At 33.1% G+C, this 19,228-nt stretch overlaps 1 protein-coding gene across 1 annotated transcript in view; it reads right to left on the minus strand.

Moving 5' to 3' along the window:
* Nucleotides 1-19,228, minus strand: part of LOC149802978 (cadherin-87A-like) — a 120,175-nt gene that overhangs the window by 15,036 nt on the left and 85,911 nt on the right. Inside the window, exons 18-25 of the mRNA XM_089952513.1 lie at nt 18,539-18,778; nt 16,918-16,990; nt 15,815-16,257; nt 10,420-10,552; nt 8,357-8,578; nt 2,644-2,954; nt 1,649-2,173; nt 1,081-1,272 (exon numbers count right to left, since the gene is read on the minus strand). Coding sequence (XP_089808639.1) covers nt 1,081-1,272; nt 1,649-2,173; nt 2,644-2,954; nt 8,357-8,578; nt 10,420-10,552; nt 15,815-16,257; nt 16,918-16,990; nt 18,539-18,778 — 2,139 coding nt within the window. The remainder of the gene's footprint in view (nt 1-1,080; nt 1,273-1,648; nt 2,174-2,643; nt 2,955-8,356; nt 8,579-10,419; nt 10,553-15,814; nt 16,258-16,917; nt 16,991-18,538; nt 18,779-19,228) is intronic.

Genomic DNA, 19,228 nt, shown 5'->3' on the forward strand with positions numbered 1-19,228 from the left:
ATATATGGCATACATCTCTTCATTGTATAAAGCAACTCATAAAAAGCTTAGATTTTTTCTATCAAGTTTTAATTATTTAAAAAAACATTATTGAAGATCTGCACAAAATTGAACTTGAAAAACCCACCATTTAATTCTTGTGCTGATATTTTTCTCAATTAAAGACTACAGTGTTACCAATAAAGTTCTTTAAAAATTGTATGTACATTCCAAAATGTATTGTAGCAACTGAGCGTTTTTAATTGTGTCCTGACACTATCCTTTGTATATTCAACAGCTATATGCCAGGACGGGAATTTTATTCACTTAGATTATGCATTTACCTTAGATGCAACAAAATAAATCAGGTTTATTGTACAAAGACGGAAAATATCAAAATATTTTCAGTCACTGGAGACCAAAGGGACGTAGTGAATAGCGGACAACTGGTTTAACATCGCTGATCGTTTGCATTACAACACATTCATGTTTGTTTAGTATCGGTCCTATTGTATGCCTGAGATTTGTATTCAAATTTAAATTTAAGCGTCTATCTTTAATATATGTGTATGATGCATGAAGACATATTTTCTATTAATTGAACCAGCTCTCATTAGCTGCCTGTAAGTTTTGAAAAATATAATTTAGTTAAAGGTTCCTTAAACTGAACGTAATGACACTTTAACTATTTGGGTTTATTTAGTCTTTAAGGGACTGGATATATGTGAATGACCATTTGTATTCTTCATACAAAAATGACATTTTATTAAGAAATAGTCGTATATTTTGAACCACAATCTCGGGCCCCTCTTACTAACAAAAATAAGGATTATATACAGCATCCCGTTTGAAACATGACCTTCTGGTAAAGATTTATTCAATCTGTTATTTTTTGTGGGGAGGGGTCCTTTCAATTTTCACTATCTAAGCTTACAATGTCTAACCTACAACTACCTTTAACACGCATTTAACATGGCAAACTACACTTGTAGACCCCAGGCCAGGATCAAATCACAAGCACTGGTTTAGTATTCAATATTACTTTTTGCAACAAATTAATAAGATCGCCATGTCAAAAGAAAACAGCAACAAAAAACCAACCTTGTAAGAGGAAATATAGGCGACATTCAGTTTTGCGGCCACAAACACTTCTCCTGTACTGCTGTTTATATCAATATCAGTGTTGTTTTGAGGTTGAATGATGGACATGTTGTAATGTATTTCATTATTTGGACTGGTCTTGTCTTTGTCGGTCGCATGTATGCTGAATATTTTAGTACTAATACGTGCACACTAAACAAAAGAGAAAAAATATAAATTTGGCATAAGTAGTTAATGTTAGTAATTACAGTAATTTGGCGTGAGGAGCATCTCTTGTCACTATTAGCATTGTTGGTCTTAGTTTAAAACTGCTAATTTAGATGCATGAAAGGTCAAAAAGATTAGAAAAAATGCATTAAAAAAGGATAGAAAACAATGTCCAAATACATAATGATAGACCTTTGTCTGAAATCAATGTGGTTCTTACGTCCATCAAATCTGCTGTAGATATTTAATAATATTAATTTAAGAAGAAACAACATTATTAATATCAGTATGAAAACGAACAGATATGTGAAAGGACATACAAAGAGTACATTTTGTTTATGACAGCCATTCGTGTTCTTACCTCAAAAACTGTTACTCTGTTTGGCCAAGAAAGTAACTCAGGAGCTTTTAGATTCACATCTAGAACAGCAATGTGAACAATAGCGTGTGTACTAAGTTGTGGCGTGCCATGATCGGTCGCGATCACTGTGATGTTACGCCACTCTTCCTGATCATCAAGGCTTTTAGCAACGAAAATTCTACCTTCGTTTTTTCCAGTATTGAAGATGCCAAAATAACCATCTGCATTAGTTTCGTTCGCAATTGAGAAAGTCACGTTGGCGTTGTCGCCATCATCGGCATCTGTTGCTGTTACTGTGAATATTGCACTATTTATTGCTGTATTTTCGAGTGTTCTCGCGGTAAGAATTATATTCGAAAACTGCGGGGAATTATCGTTCACATCGTCCAACAAAATTGTAAGGGTTGTCCGATTTGTCCGTTGTAACGCTGTGTTATTTGGATTATCCTTGGCTATTACCGTTAGACTATAACTATGGTCTTGGATGCCTTCTCTGTCAAGTTTTCCATATACGGATATTGTGCCCTGTAAATGTATTGGATTCGTATGAGGATCATATATCAACAGAGGTACTGGTCATGTATGATTGCTAGACACACGCAAGCAAATTACTCAGTATAGACAAATTTAAGATGCTCATTGATCAAATGTCTGCATCACTAGAATAGGAAGAGTATACTTTGAGGACGCTCTGCACCTCTGACTTAATACCGCTAATAGTATATGAGAATGCATCTTCCACGAAAGGTTAAATGATAACCCTGAACAGCTATTTGGTGTCGTTATCATTGTTGATGTTTACTATATATATATATATATATATATATATATATATATATATATATATATATATATATATATATATATATATGTGTGTGTGTGTGTGTGTGTGTGTGTGTCTGTGTGTCTGTGTGTGTGTGTTCGTGCGTGTTTAATGTAAAACCAGAATATGCAAATGTAGCAAAGAGAAAATTACTTACTAAGTTATTACTTACCGTTGTTCGATTTATTATGAAAGGGAAGTCCTTGTCATTCTCAATCTCATACAACACTCTTCCATTTTCTCCTTGATCATCATCGGTTGCACTAATGGTATCAATAATAGCACCATTGGTCACATTTTCTAGCACGCTGTACGTAGCATTGTGGTGAAGAAACTGCGGTGTGTTATCATTGAAGTCGAGGATAGTGATCAATACTTTAATACTCGAATTTTTAGAAGGATATCCGTTATCTTTGGCTAATACTGTGAGATTCACAGTAGCATCAACTTCCCTATCAACCTGCCCAATTTTGGATAGTTCACCTGAATAAAATGATAATATGCATCATATTATTAATTCAACTGTTTGTTACATAGATGCTAAGCTGGGATGGTTTGAAGAGGATCACCAAGATAGGCAAGTATGCAATGGATGCCACCAATTTATCTATCTCTCTCTCCTTCTCTCTCTCTCTCTCTCTCTCCGTATATATATATATATATATATATATATATATATATATATATATATATATATTTATATATAAAGAAAGAGAGAAATATAGCGATCAATTTTCTCTCTCTCTCTCTCTCTCTCTCTCTCTCTCTCTCTCTCTCTATATATATATATATATATATATATATATATATATATATATATATATATATAATTTATGACTAAATAGAGATAAACAGTTTTATTAATATTTTGTATGTATAATGCACACTTATAAAGATATAGAAAATAAATAGTTAAATACATTTTAAAAAATAATATATAATATCTTGATGTATCATTGACGAATGTTCAACATTTCATCACAACTCAATTTATATAATACAAAATTATGGCGTGTATAATACTTACTATCAAGTATTGTATTAATAGTCAATCATAATATGATGAGAATTAATGTACAAATGCACTTTCATTTCTAAACAATTAGTAAACTTATTTTTATGATATTAGTTTATACTTTCACTAATTAAGTTATTCTGCAAAGTAGAAAGTACAAAAGTATTCTTAACTAATTGTAAACAGGGGATATAATTTTAAAACAAAACAACAAAAAAAAAACCAGGATTAATGAATGTCGTTTACTGTTTTTGAATTTAGACCTTTGGGATAAATAAGTTCTTTTTAAAAATTTATTTATTTATTTATTTTCTATATTTTTAATAAGTGTGCATTATGCACAATAAAAATATTAATAAAACTGTTTATCTCTATTTAGTCAAATTTTAGAGATTGTTATCAATAGAGATATATTTGTCTTTAAGATTCAGTATTATGCATTTTTATGTACTATAATATCATTAATCTGTGCCGTATATGTATACCACCATGTCAATTATTCGTTAAAGTATAAGACAATTAGGTTAAAAATGTAAGCTATGACGTCATCTTGTTTATGTCATAGTGTTTATTTCATTGATCGCTTAGAAACAACATATTACGTAAGCAATGATATTGAATTCAGTTTGAATTCAGCCTGATGAAGCATTTCCTTTGTTCTATTTCTCCATCAGGAGGAGGCAGATCTTAAGATCTAAAATGTCAAGTCTGTAGTACATATTTACGTGATCAATAAGGCACCATTAAAATGAACTCCACATAAATGTAGACTTCGGGAATTAACAGTTTAAAAATTGGTTTTACACATGAATTGCGCAATTTGTCAGTACCTGAATTTACATGACCTGTATCTATTCGAAATTCGGTGTCACCCATTTGGTATATGTTGCATTCGACGACTAAAGGTTCACATTTTTAGAGGAAATGTCATTATTGAATATGGCAATAACATTGTTTTAAATAGCAATTTTAACTCTCATCACAATCTTAATCATGTTTGTAAAATATGCAAAAGTTGGGAATAGATAAGAGTTTAATGGAAACCGAAATTATGTGATGTTCAAACTTTGGGGGCATCGTCTGTTATTGCACCATATTGGAAGCTTCCCATATAATTTACCTTCTGAATGCAGAAAAAAATAAAGAATCATATTCTTATTGGTAAACGCACAAACATTCAAATTTTTAGTTTAAAAATAATACTCTCTGACACAGTTTTGAAGGATAATATGTACGAGTTCGATTTGTAAAGCTCGCTGTGAAATATATTCTTGCAAATCGACAATTTAGCCTTACAAATGTATACTACCAAGAATATTTACTTTTTTGAGCATATAAATGGAACTCATGAAATATTCCCTTACAATAATAATAATAATAATAATAATAATCGGTCGAGATATATATAGCCACAAAATTAACGCAAAAGTCGCCAACCACTGCAACTGGAATGGATTAAATTGAACCTAGGATGGACAGACGAAGGACGCACAAATAAGGAACGGTACTGGATACTACAATTAAAACCTCATGGGGAATTTGACCTCAGTGATAAAATCTAGCCTTCCCGTTGCAGCCTTGTCAAAATCAGAGCCAGTTATTAATCTTGCACCCTACGCAACGTTCACGCTGATATCTACCCAAGTACTTACATTTTTATGATTTTACTGTCTTTAATATTTATTATTATTGTTATTATTATCATTATTATTATTATTATTATTATTATTATTATTTTAGTTCTTGTAAATTATCCCGACACAAAATTATATTAAGATCTTTCCTTCAAAGCCCCATTTCATAACCTTACCGGGATATAATTTCTGGGGTCGATCTCTCAATATGTTTTGTCTCATCCTTTATTCTTAACTTACAACTAGGTGAAAATACACTGCTTGGTGATAGACAAAAATACACGCTGATCTATTATTCCTGTTCAACTTTCTATTGTTAAATCTCTTGTTGTAAATTGCCCGTAGTGAGTTTTACATGTAGGAGTCCAGAATAGTTTCGAAGATATTGTGTTAGGTGTTTGTTGTGTATATTTGTTTACCATGAGAAATTGCTCTCTTAGCCCGAGACGTTGGGACCCCGATTTGAATTTGCGCCGTTATTAATTCATATATATATATATATATATATATATATATATATATATATATATATATATATATATATATATATATATATATATATATATATATATTGCTACTAAAATTAGTAACATATTGATCATACCAGTTTGGGTTCTATAGTTTTACCTTTTGAAATTCAATCCTTATTTTATCACCTTAAATGGTGTAGGAAGCACTGAGTATCACAACCGACTGAATCAAACAACACATATGTGAGTTTGGTTTTAGGTTCACGTTTTCCCCGTTTTCAATAGCCTTAAGACTACAATAGTTAGTAACTAAAGGGTTCTGAAACGCACAGATACAACAAATTATTGCGATTTAAGCCACCAACGTAACACATATCACGAAACGTTGTTTCACTCTTGCATTTTTTATTGCTTCAAAGTTGTATGACCCAAACCGAATATTGGTACTTTAGGGTATGCACCATAAAACACGACGGAAACACCTAATATCAAGAATTATTCCTATCGGAAATTAATAAGGACTTATAAATTATAATGTCCCGATAATTCGTTATATTTAGTAAGTAAGGAGTATTCATGTTGGAAACTAATCCATGATACCATAAAGTCTGCTGAGTACCGTACATATAAATGTCTGCCTTTGAAATTGGTTAATTAATCAGTTTGAAAGAGAGAAAAAACAACATCTTCTCAACACTGACTCTCCATAATCATCAGACAATCACTAATATCTAGCAAAATTATAAACAAATACGTAAATACAAACAGAATATTCTCTAGTTTGATTACAATATAGAATTTCCTAACATTCTCTGCGATCAGTAAGCAGGAATTACAGGCATGTATATTTTTTTCCCGACAATATTTGATACGAATTATCTTAATGACAATACTACAAACACTTTGTGCTGTTTCGTTGAGTCGGACTTGCCTTGTAGTCTGATAGGTTAAAATGTAAAAAATATAATTTATTACAACAGATTAGGCCATTTCAAGCCTATCGTTCTCTTGAATCGATGGTATTTTTAATTTTTTATTTCTGGTCAGTGGATACATACGGTTAAAATTGAGTGAACTTACAAAAAGTAAAGTGTTCTTTTCCGGATATATTTTCATCTCGTGGTACGAGCAACAATATATTGTTAAATTTGATATTTATCGTACCACACGATGAAATATATCCTATATTTACATCGAAAAAGGAATACACTCGCTCTCCATCATCTCTCTCTTTCTCTCTCTTTATCTCTCTCTCTTTATATATATATATATATATATATATATATATATATATATATATATATATATATATATATATCAACAAAATATACTATGATTTGCAGACGTGATCGCTATCGCTATACTAAATAACATCTAAACAGATATTAACATTTACAAATCCTGCACCAACCCTGAATGTTGCTTGTCACTAAAATATATATTTAATGGACAGTAATTATATTTTATTGGTCTTTGACTAATTTGGGCCCATACGGAGGAATGCTTCCAGGCCTAGATCTCGCTTTTTTTGGTGCCACATAGGTTTTTCGGTAAACAAAAATCGTCGATCCCAACACAAACACCAGGAAAACCTGGCCGCATTTGTCTTTGTGTGTCACATCTATAAGATTTTATTTACTACACTGACTGTAGGTATTGGATAGCTTATTGTCATACTCAAATACTTAAGTATAGAAATGTACTCGTATTTAAAGCATCTTCAAAATCATTGAAATAACTCAGAGTACAAGATACCAACTGTACGACATTGTCAACTCTTAAATAGCAAAAGAGAACTGTGTCTTTATCCTATACATTGAGGGGATGCTTTTCTGGTGATGACGGTATCGGTGCCATCGTCAGCATTCTGTGTTAAGCTATTGTAGTTCACATATATTCTGCATCAGTCGTTATATTCAGCTGAACCGTAGAATAAATGTACCGTATGCCTACATTTTGTACCTTCTTTGTTAAGTGTCCCTGTCTCACCTGCGTTAGCAAAGTTATGTCATAATACCTACTGACAATAGAAATCTTAATTCAGCAATTGCAATTAAAATCCCAGAAGGATAAAATACACAACGTTTTAATAGTACACATGATTCAGTAAATCATTAAAAATATAAATATGTCCAGGGTGCTGAAATCAGAAAGTGAGAATAAGGCCCCCTGTTTCACTAAACATCACACAATTTCATCTAAAAATATTTAATGTCTTTTTTATTGATTGATTGGTAACAAGGACTTTATCACAGAACATTCAGCAGGCACAATGTAATAAATTAACATAATGAAATTATGAATTTGTTTCAATAAAGGAGCCTCTTGCCTTATCTCTAATGACTTTTTGAGGAATTCCTCAACTCTTGTTTAAAGAACAATAAGGTTTTTGTCCGCATAATTTTAATCTTAAAGGTGATTATGCATCCTCACCACTTTATATTAATCTATTACAAACATACACATATTGAAGCAATATCATGTAAAATCTCAGTTTTGAGAAACATTTTCTGAATATTTGCCAAATCATTTATTTATGAAGAACAAATTGGAAATATCTCTCCTTGTCGAACAAATAATATTTCGCAAAGTCAATATTTAGTCTTTTTTACTTTATTTTGTGTAAGAATACGCTGTTAAAGAAAATTTCAATTGAAACATTACATTTATTTTAATGTATTCATTTGCACGTGAACACCACCTATTCCCTCTGTACGAACACATTAATACATTATTAAATGGCATAAACCGATAATAGCAACTTACCTGTGTTTGGATCAATTGTAAAGGCACTTTGTTGGAGGCTGGAACTAATGATTTGATAGGTAATTGTCCTGTTTTTATCTTTATCTGTCGCTGACACACTCATAAGAATAGTCGGATTATTGGCATTTTCACTGACATTTGTTTCGTAGTGTCCTGCATGTCCCACATGGATGAACTCGGGGTTGTTGTCGTTAACATCCATCAGAGTTACTGTTAGGGTAGCTGAAGTATTAGGTACAATATTACTTAAGCTGTCGATAATTCACTGATCAAGGTTCGAATATATTATGATATCTCTAATCGGCTAGTCGTATCTCAAATAGGATATTGTATTATATTATTTGTATGGCTATTCCATTCCTAAGATTTGTAATTTAAAACTTTATGATATATATTCGTTTTTGGCAAAGGCGATTCAGGGGGAACATCTTAAAAAATGTGTACCAGTCATGACTGTGTACTAAAATTAAAAAATGCATAAAGTACCAAATGTAAAAGTGAGTACTACGTCACACTAAAATTGGCTCTATGTAGTCGACAGTGCTCACTCCATTAATAACATCAATTTAAAGTTAATTCTGTGTGGAAATAATATGTATAATATTTTTATTCGCATGTAACAGATTTAGTTAAACAATTTATTTATGATTTTTATGCCTATTGTCATAAAGATTTGTATCTGCTACAGGATAATTAATAATAAAAATGTGATATACTACACACTGACACTTCTGGAGATCAATGTGACAGCCTGCTATAACACTATTTGAACTGGCAATGTATCTTTGCTTCAATGTAAAGTCGTTATACTAGTACCCTTCTGCTGCACACTGTCTCTCTTGTACGTTAAATGTTACGAATCTTACATTTTAGAACGAATTAAAGATTTAGATATGGCATATCCCGCTTTATCAATACTTCTACTTAAATTACCTTATTGTTCATTACTCTGAATTTGTTTAATGCCTCTTTAGGTACCCTATTGTTCTAAGGTTATGTACTGTTATGCAACACTTTCCTTCGATATGACCATAAATAACATAAAAGTTTTATGGTGGAAATTATATGTATTAAATGACATCTCTGTGTAACTTGTTTGATATGTGTAACAAAATGATCTTAATTCCGCGATATCTCAGTGACAAAGGGCATATGACGACTACTAGTGTTGAATGGATGGATAACTAAACATAAACATGAAAGGTACAAAATATTGAAACTGATGAATTTATAACAGCAAAAGAGACATTTAGACAACCAATGTAATAGGTGTACAAAGTTTCATTGATATATCCTGAATGATTTTTAAAGTTCGCTTTAAAAACTTGTGTGTATATAATGGATGGATAGACGAAGATGTTAAAAACAATGAAAGAACTGTGAATAGCAAAAAGAATATATCAACACAAGTAGTCCAAAAAATGTAGCAAATGTCACATAGATATCTTAAACTGTTTTGGTGATTTGCGGAGGAAATAAATTGGGTGAGGGTAACGGCTGGATAATTAAGATACAAATGGGCAAAGGCATTACCATACTAAAACTGAAGAAGCTTGACTAGCAAGAGATACATCATTGAAACTGAACTAATATGTACGCCAAGTTTTATAGATATATCTTGAACGGCTTTGAAGTTCTGCTCCGGAAACGAAGGTGCAGTGGACAGATTTTTAACTGACCAACCGATAAAAACATTTTGAACAACAAAGAGGCAGATCTCAACCCCTGGATTCAAATAAATACCAAATTTCATTGATCGTAACCGGTTTTAGAGTAATTACCTGGAAACAAAACTGTTGATAATAGCTGGCTGGATGGATTGAACAAATGAATGCTAATATATCAAATATTGAAAGTGAATAGCAAAAGGTACCTGGTACCACTAGACAAATGAATAGAGAAATATGCTCTGGAAGCCAAACATTTTTACGGATTCTGTAACTACAGACAGATGAACACACTGATAGTTATATCACCACACCCCGTATATATATTCCATAATTGAGGACAAAAATACAAAGGGGTTACTATTTCCATGAATTTGTAGACATCATATTGCTTACCTGTTGCAGTCTGTGGTTTATTTATCTTTTCGTTTGTATCATGCACCATGAGAGTCACCTCTAACCTTTCCACCGTTTCTCTGTCTAGGGACGCATTGACGTAAACTGTTCCATTATCTATCCTGAAGTAAGTCTGAAAATGCAGGAATGGATATTATGATGTTCTATCTGATGTAATATTAGACAGTATGACTCCTAACTATGTCCTCTCTGTTTGATCTCTATTTAGAACAGGTGTGAGGCTTTAATAAACTCGAGAGAAAGACATAATTATATAATGATACGCATGCATGTGCATGTGCAGACTTGATACGCACGAGCTCATTCGCTGGTATATATGTTCATCAGCTGGATATAGACAGCACTATTTGTTATATACGGAATAGTAAATGATACACTCAGCTCTTTTTTTCCATCAGGACATTCAATCAGTTCATTGCAATTAATGTTGAATGTATCAGATGATGCTTAATTTGTACCAAACCTTGCTAGCAAGATACTGCATTGTTGTACTTGCTCAGAGTCTGTAATAAGGCAATTATTTACTTAAAGTTGTTTGAGTCTGGAAGGAATTTCATTTTGCTGAATATTTAAAAGTGATTCCGAAGTTAAAGTAAAATCGTTTACATTCGATAATCGACACAATTATATTATTTCTATATTTATTGTTTTTAAAACCAATCACTTTTTATGTTAGCAATCTGTTTGATTTTATATTATAGGAATTTCGGTATTAAACCAAAATTGTAATTCTGTAGACTTTACTTGTCTATTAAGGGAAGATAAATGTCAAGAACCGACAGTGAGCATGCACTACGCTACGTTGCAGTAGTTTCACGGATGTCATCACCATCTAAAATAAACAATGATTAGGCTGCGTTTAACTCAAACATTTATTTGGTTAGGGTTCATTATAGCTTCTATATTTTGCTGTGACATGTTTTTCTGGTGTGGGCTCGGATAAATGTACCTCATAATACAGACAGGGTAGTAATCACTTATGTCGTATAGGGGGCTATAACTTCATTGATGTTATCAAACTAACTCATTTAGGCGTGACCAGGAATGGTCAATTAATATTCAGCAATTAGAGTTGTGTCCCTGTTATCTGCTTAAATTCAAATTGTCGGATTAAATTTTAACATTGTTGCTACATTAATTGATGTTGTTGGCTTGACTTAATTTGCGAAGATTTAGGAAGGGGATGTATCTAATGTGCGCGCGGTGGTGCCTGACGAGCCCGATACGTGACAGGCACGTACGTCCTCAGAGGCTGCAGGGGAATGTCTGAGTTGTGGTTGTTCCCGATGTTTTCTTCGCCATCGTTTTTCCTCCAAGATAGTTACTTTGTTTTGTTCAAAGATGGCAGTGGCCAGGTGAACTGTACGTCACCATCTTTCACGGTCAGCAGCCTATGATGCCCATTGGCGATGATCGATGCCACATGTAGTGAGGGTCTTATTCAAAGAGTCTTTATATCTCTTTTGACGTGCCCCTGCCCAGCGTAGCTGTATCTTCATGAGCGTGGCCTCAACGCTGGTGATCCCTGCTTGTTTGAGGACTTCAGTGTTGGTGACGAAGTCACTCCAGTGGATGTTGAGGATGGTGCAGAGGCAGCGTTAATGAAAACGTTCAAAGAGGCGGAAGTGGCGGCTGTAGGTGATCCAGGATTCAGGCCATATAGGAGCTTGGGCAGTACGACAGCTCTGTAGTCGCTGATCTTTGTATCTCTCTTAAGACTGGCGTTGTACCACACTTGTAGAGTTTGCCGAAGGCGCAGTTTTCCTTGGCCAGCCTGTTGTCTATTTCTTTGTCGATCATGGCATCGCAGGATATCACACAACCCATGTAGGTGAACTGGTGGACTAGATTCAGCTCTGTCTGGTCAATGAAGATAATTTGTGGCCGGTTATCGTGCTATGTAACTTATGCTGAAGTCTCCCAATGTCATAATATCAAGAATAATATCCTGTGCTTTAATGGGTTTATTCCTCAAAAAAAGTTATATCCAGGAAGTTAACGAATTTGGTGGTCTGTACTCAGTACACAAAATAATAGGCCACGATTCGTAAATATTTCAATCAAAACTGATCTATCATCAAATGGTTACAGGTCATACCTTTCTTTTCAGAGGGCTCTTTGCGCTATAATTTGAAACAATAACTTGTCAGTATGTTGTTATCAATTGAGCTGGAAAGAAAAACCTTACAAAATCAAACAATATCTACCAAATTTTAGAATTAGAGTCAATTTTGAATTTATCCAGCATTGGGAGAACTTATCTGATGTTAGGATTAGCTGTCTTTATACTTTATTCGGAAAATCCAGGGTAAGAATTTGGACTGGTGTTAACATCATCCTTTGAATAGATGTCAACATCGCACCCTTTTTGATGCAGTTTGAATTCTGGAGTTTATTTTCAGTACTAAAGCCACCTCTATCCTATAAGAAACATATAGCTTGCACGAACATACGAAATCATACCAATTGAAAATTTCATTGAAACTATTAGTCCTATCATACAACATGGGATCACAATGAAGATAAGTACATTAATTTATTATGTTATTGCCAATTTTAAGGTATTACATACAATATCTTCTCATAGTTTATGTGACCAATATGACTGATATCCTCTAAAAACGGAGGAATGGGCGAATTTCCGCATCGATATATAAGTTCTGATGATGCTGAGAACCAACAGTGGTGTATCCGAATACGTTCACTAGAACTTTGTGCCATACGATACCAATCTATATTATTACTCAAAAGTAAGCGCTGTGCAGTCTGCTTTGCTGTGGACGTATGCGTCTACTTAAGTTTTAATATTTGACAATCTTTAATAACATTTAAATATGTTGAATCAATGTCCTTAATATTTTAATACTAATAATAATTTCTATACGCTTCAAAATATCCTTTATTTGCCATATTCTGCCTGTCTGGATTGGGATTCATATGCACACATTATTTACGTCTCTAATGTATAATCTTCAGAAAAATCACGTATGTCAAAAGTTAGGAGAACATTAATATATAAGGAGAGTTTTCTTTGGGGACCCTCTGCGGCTTGTATCCTTATCTATAATTTTTAAAAATGAAAGTTCACTATGACTAAAATTTAAATCAATATGATTGATTTCTTTCAAATGTTCAGAATATTTTAGCAAACATTCCGCATTTGTCAGCAAATATCATCGTATCCATTTCCATTCCATGTGAACGACTTAGCTAACATTTGTCAAGACCATTTGTACGTTAGCAGCTTACAGTGATCCCTTGCATGATACTGCTTAATGCGAATGAATCAGTTCATTCTTGTAAGACTGAGATATTTTACTCCGTTACATAAGATACATATTAGCGAAAACTGGTCGTCTCTATATCATTCACCCCACCTCATCACAGACGTAGTCCAGCATGCATATTGATGAAGCTAGTTACGATGATCAAGAGGTAATTGGTATTCGAAATTCATGGCACCATATTATCATTGGCCAAAATGTTGATGCTTTTCGGCATGGCAGCATAATTAGGTTATTTAGTTTTATTCGAAATGAGATTAGAGTACTTTGCTCAAGGACACGCTACGTTAATCGTCATACTCTGATTCGACTGTAAGGTTTTAACCTGCAGCCTTCTTGATCGCATGTATAGCACGATAATGAGTGAGTCATAACAGTTATATATTTCCCTGTTATTGTTTTACTGGAGATTACGACGGCAGTTTTAAAACTTCAAAATATTTGAAAGAACTGAGTCATTTTCACACACCTTATAGTTATATCTTTGCTTGATTTAGTCAGCCGGCCGTATTTATTAGTAATATGTCCCAGTGGGTTATAGAGAAAACTAAGGATGCAAAATACTTCACAACTCAAATACAAATAATATGCCCTTATGATAGTCATGTAATTGTTTTCTTTGTTGTTGCTGTTATTGTTCTTGTTGCTAATACTATTACTTTTAGTAGTACAAGCAGTTGTAGATTTGTTTTAGTAGTAGTAGTAGTAGTTGCTGTTGTTGTTATTTTAATTGTCAAGCAATTTATATAATGGTGCTTATATTCATTTTAGCATCTTCCGTAAATTGATAACTTAAACGTCTACGATATTATAATATATATTATTCATCATAATGATAATTTTCTCTTTAGAAAGCACACCATAATTATGCAATCAAAACGCTTATTTTAGCTCAGGAATAGAAAATAAAGATAAGTTGTGTGTACATAAATACTTTGGATGATAGACAGGATTTCTGGTCGTGACGTACGGTCGGAAATTCCATTAAGTAGAGCATGAATCCAAATATGACTCTCGAGAATTTCTGACAAACATGTCTTGCTCATCTTGGTCTTTCCTAGCTATGAGGTTAGGCTGTACCAATTTCAAGCCGAGTAATAAAGCAAGAAACCACAAATATATAAAATTTCAGATTGTGTTACTGGCTATCCTTATTTGTACATGCTAAATATAGATAGAGTAACATTGGTCACATTCTCTAACAATTGTGTGTTATTTATGAGAGTAATGTCGTCATTTGTTCAATTTTCATATGTTGTTTACTAAGAATATAAATTCCATTTGTCTTTAACTCCAATAAAAAACAAATATGCATAAGAATTAACTCCTGTGTTAAGACTTTTTCTAGTCCAGAAGGTCATATAGATCTGAAAGTCAAATAGATTCAGAGCATATTTATGAATGTCAGAATATCAAAACTTTAAGGAAGAGAAATAACTAAAAGAATCAAACGACAACATCAACCTCACTTCGGTACCCTACATATTTTACCACCCAGAATGTATATTTGGTATTCAATATAGCCGATGTGCGTGCATTTGATTTTGGAAGAATACAACTTTACAATTTATAATTATAGCAGACTGTAAAATTTGTAAATAATATATTATGACTGAATACCCGACGGTATGACTGACTACACTACGTTAGGTGTATAAGTCTTTATGGTAATGGTTTCTGTCAACTTTGATTCAAAACACTATCAAGGATTCTCGTGAATTTGAAAGTTTAAGGCCTCGAGTTACCCGTATGAAATATTTAATTATAAAGATACTTGCATATTATTTTGGACCTCTCTTGATTCTGATATATATGTAATCGTTTACAAATAAAACCTAGTGTCCCTTGAACATGATGAATTAACATGAGTTGTAGCAGAACAAATCTTACTCAGATCTATTAAAATCCTCGCCGCATAATTAATATGCTAGAAGCGCAGGAATATGAATGTTTGTTGTCATATTTCTGTTTTTAATAAGTGTATCTGCCTTGCGAATTACTTTTCATATTTTGCACGGAACAGAAACTCAAAACATATTTTGAAGAATGCTTTTAAAAACACAGAGATAGAGAGAAAGAAGTAACATCACCTCTATGACAGATTGGTTTACAGTCCCTCCACTTTCGTTCCATCCAATAATGCCGCTGATGTTGTAACTCAACGATGGGTTTTCATCTGGATCTATGGCAATGCAGTTTGCTAAAATACTTCCTTGTGCAGCGTTCTCCAACTCTCGGATAGAGTAAAAGCTCTGATTAAATTTTGGTGGCTTGTTGTTGACATCTTCAATTGTGACGCTCATTATGGCAGTGGTGCTGTGGGGGGGTGCACCCTGATCTATTGCAATAATTGTCAAATTATACAGGTTTATATTATCTCGATCGAACTGAGCTCCGACTTGGACCGTTACATTTCCCGTACTGCTGTCGATTCGAAACTTATCATATCCACCTGCTTCTATAGCAAATACTATTTTATTATTCCTCTCTGTCTTATCAGCATCAGTGGCATTCACCATTCCGACATAAGTACCTATAAAAGATATAAAATTGCATATGTGCCAGTTGAATCGACATTGGAATTTCAGAATTGGGTTTCAGCAGAATAAAAAATGATGCTTTGGCGAGAAAATGTTTTGGATTTCAAATTTAACTGATGATAGTTAAATATATTCGTTACCCAAAAATATCCATTCTACCATTTTTTAAACAGGTAGAGACAGATCTTCCAGTAAATTTTGACAGATAAGTTAAGAACAGTTACTCTGAGTATTATAAATAATGAGAAGAATTTTCGACAATTTACATACGGATTACACAATAAAACCGCTTGCTTCTAAGGGTACTGACTAGTTATATAAATTTGTCAGATTCTCAGATGGTTCAAGCAGCACTGTCTCTCTGAACGTTAAGTTATAGTTATTGCGAAGCTGTCTTTCAATAGCTAAGCTGATCTTCAAAAGTTTGTTTAATTTTATAAAAATAACGCTTATGTGAATGAAAACAAAAAAATAATGCTTTCATTTGCAAAATATTTTTATGGAAAACAATAAGACAAACAGGCTTCAAGTAGTTATATATGTAATAACAAACATACATACATACATACATACATACATACATACATACATACATACATAAAAAAACATAAAACGTTCCAACTTTAATGAGAGAATAAGTGTGGTGTACTAACCCTTCTCCACAATTTCCATGATGGATCCGTTGTAATTGCTGTCACTAAATATTGGTGCATTATCGTTCATATCCTGAAAAGAAATAAGTTAAATTCTTCCTATTCGTATACTTTATTTGTAATTCCAATAAAATCTATACGTTAATAATTTTCAGAATCTTTGATTAAATTCACCGTAAACATAATTTTCAAATTATGAGAATAAGGTATCTCAAGAAATGAACGAAATGTTTGAGGATAAATCTATTTCAATTAATATGGCACATTTTGTTGCCAAAACTAACTGTGATATTCATTAAATATATTCCATAATCCGGGTTTTATATGGATGTTAGTATTGAAAATATGTTTAACAAAAACTTTCTTACTGTTTCTTACTATTAAAGTATGTAATCAACGTCAGTTTATTCGGTTTGTGCTCTCTGTTATTCAAACTTTCGATGATAACTATTTTATCCTAAAATCAAGAAAAGTGGAAAATGCATCGTATCTCTATCTCGACTCTTATAATTAAAGACACTTTTCCACAAATTTTTTCCTCAATTAGCAAATGTGCAATTGGCTTTAAACTGGCATTTTGTAAGAAGATTTTTAATCTCAATTACGAAAGGTGTCCTTATTAAATGCGCTAAACTAGGAAACAAAAAGCGTTAGGGCAGATGAAAGAGTTAAGATTTAATGCAGGTGGTGTAATCTTGTCGGACGAGTCTACATCTTGCAAGAAGTTTATATTAACGAGGTCTTCTACAGAATAATTTTTCACTTAAGTAGTTATATAATCACTGTAGCAGAGGTACACTGAGTTCCTACCGACCCACTGTATTAGAGATTCTCAGAGGTGGCCCTGAGTGGCCGAGTGGTCTAAAGCGCTCTCCGTTACGGATCACTGCCATCTCACCTTGTCTGCGTGGGTTCGAGTTTCGGATTCAGCCAATGAAATTATGTGAGAAAGCATGCCAGTAGCTTCTCGTGGGTCGGTTTTTCTTTCCTTGGTTTTCCCGGGTTCTTCTTCCACCATTAATACTGGCCGCCATGTATAGCCTAATTTGTGCTGAAAAATGTCGTTAAACCCCACAACAACAACAAAAACAACAGAGATTCTCGGTCACTAACTGCTGGAGCTCTCTTAATGCTTTAAGCCAATTAGGGTATAAAACTGAAGTAACTGTGATAAAATATTAAATAATCCTGATATGATTTTTGGATAACGAAGACATCATAAGTTTACCTAAAACTCTGGTTTTGATTAATATCCAGGCTGTCCAATCGACAGTATGTTTGAGGTATAGTTATCTTCACATTAGAATAAGACGGAATCTTTTGTATGATTATTATACATTGCATGGAAGAGTGTAATACGAACGGTCGATGTATCTATTTGCATATCTGATGTAAAACATATTTCCAATAAGTTTTAAATTATGACAATAATGTAATTTAACTGCTACAACAGTAAATGAAAGGGAGCAGAGGAAAATAATATATTTGACTTTTGTCCTTGATTCTGTGATCTAATTTAACATAAATAGCTACTGTTGCTCTCAAAACTGTTGCTGTTTCTACCGTCGATTGACATGTTAGAAATGAATATTTGTGTGAAAGCAGAAAGGAAATAGCTTACCTTAACAAAAATAGTAACTGTGGCATTACCAGACAAGGATGGGGTTCCGAGGTCAACCGAAACGACAGTCAGATTTATAACACCTTGATCACTGTCATTTAGGGCTTCGTAATCCAACGGACATAAAAGCCTAATTTCTCCAGTTGTAATGTTGATGGTAAAGTTTGAATTCCAGATAGTGCTTCCAAACTTATATGATACCACTGCATTATTGGTTGTGCTGTCGTCGGCATCAGTTGCCTTGCAAAGATTTATCATTTGAGCAATTAAATTTTTATGTGCATGATTAAGACATAATGAATACCATAATGTGTTGCATATAAATTAAACATAAATCATGACGATAACTAAAAACAGCCCTAGCATGCAAAGCGTTTCTTCAGGTCTGTTTAAGTTATCATTCAAAGTATTTCTATGCTTCAAGATGGATCGGTACTTATTTTCAAGATTCAATATATTTTACAGCAAAAATTCATTACCTGTTGATTACGAAATTATTATTTCTTAATTGTGGACGTCGTTTTCCTGCGCTATCTTTCAAACTGGACAACAATTGCTAATGTTTGTAACAAGAACTCAAATGCCCACACAATCTGCGTCTTCAAGCAGCTACATTAGCTTGACTTCTGGAGTTATTTTGCATTACTATTTTCTCACTCATCAGGAACAATTTCCTCTTGAATACATTTC

The sequence above is a fragment of the Sinohyriopsis cumingii genome, chromosome 3 (genome assembly GCF_028554795.1).
Source record: "Sinohyriopsis cumingii isolate HCF-2022 chromosome 3, ASM2855479v2, whole genome shotgun sequence".
NCBI lineage: Eukaryota > Metazoa > Mollusca > Bivalvia > Unionida > Unionidae > Sinohyriopsis > Sinohyriopsis cumingii.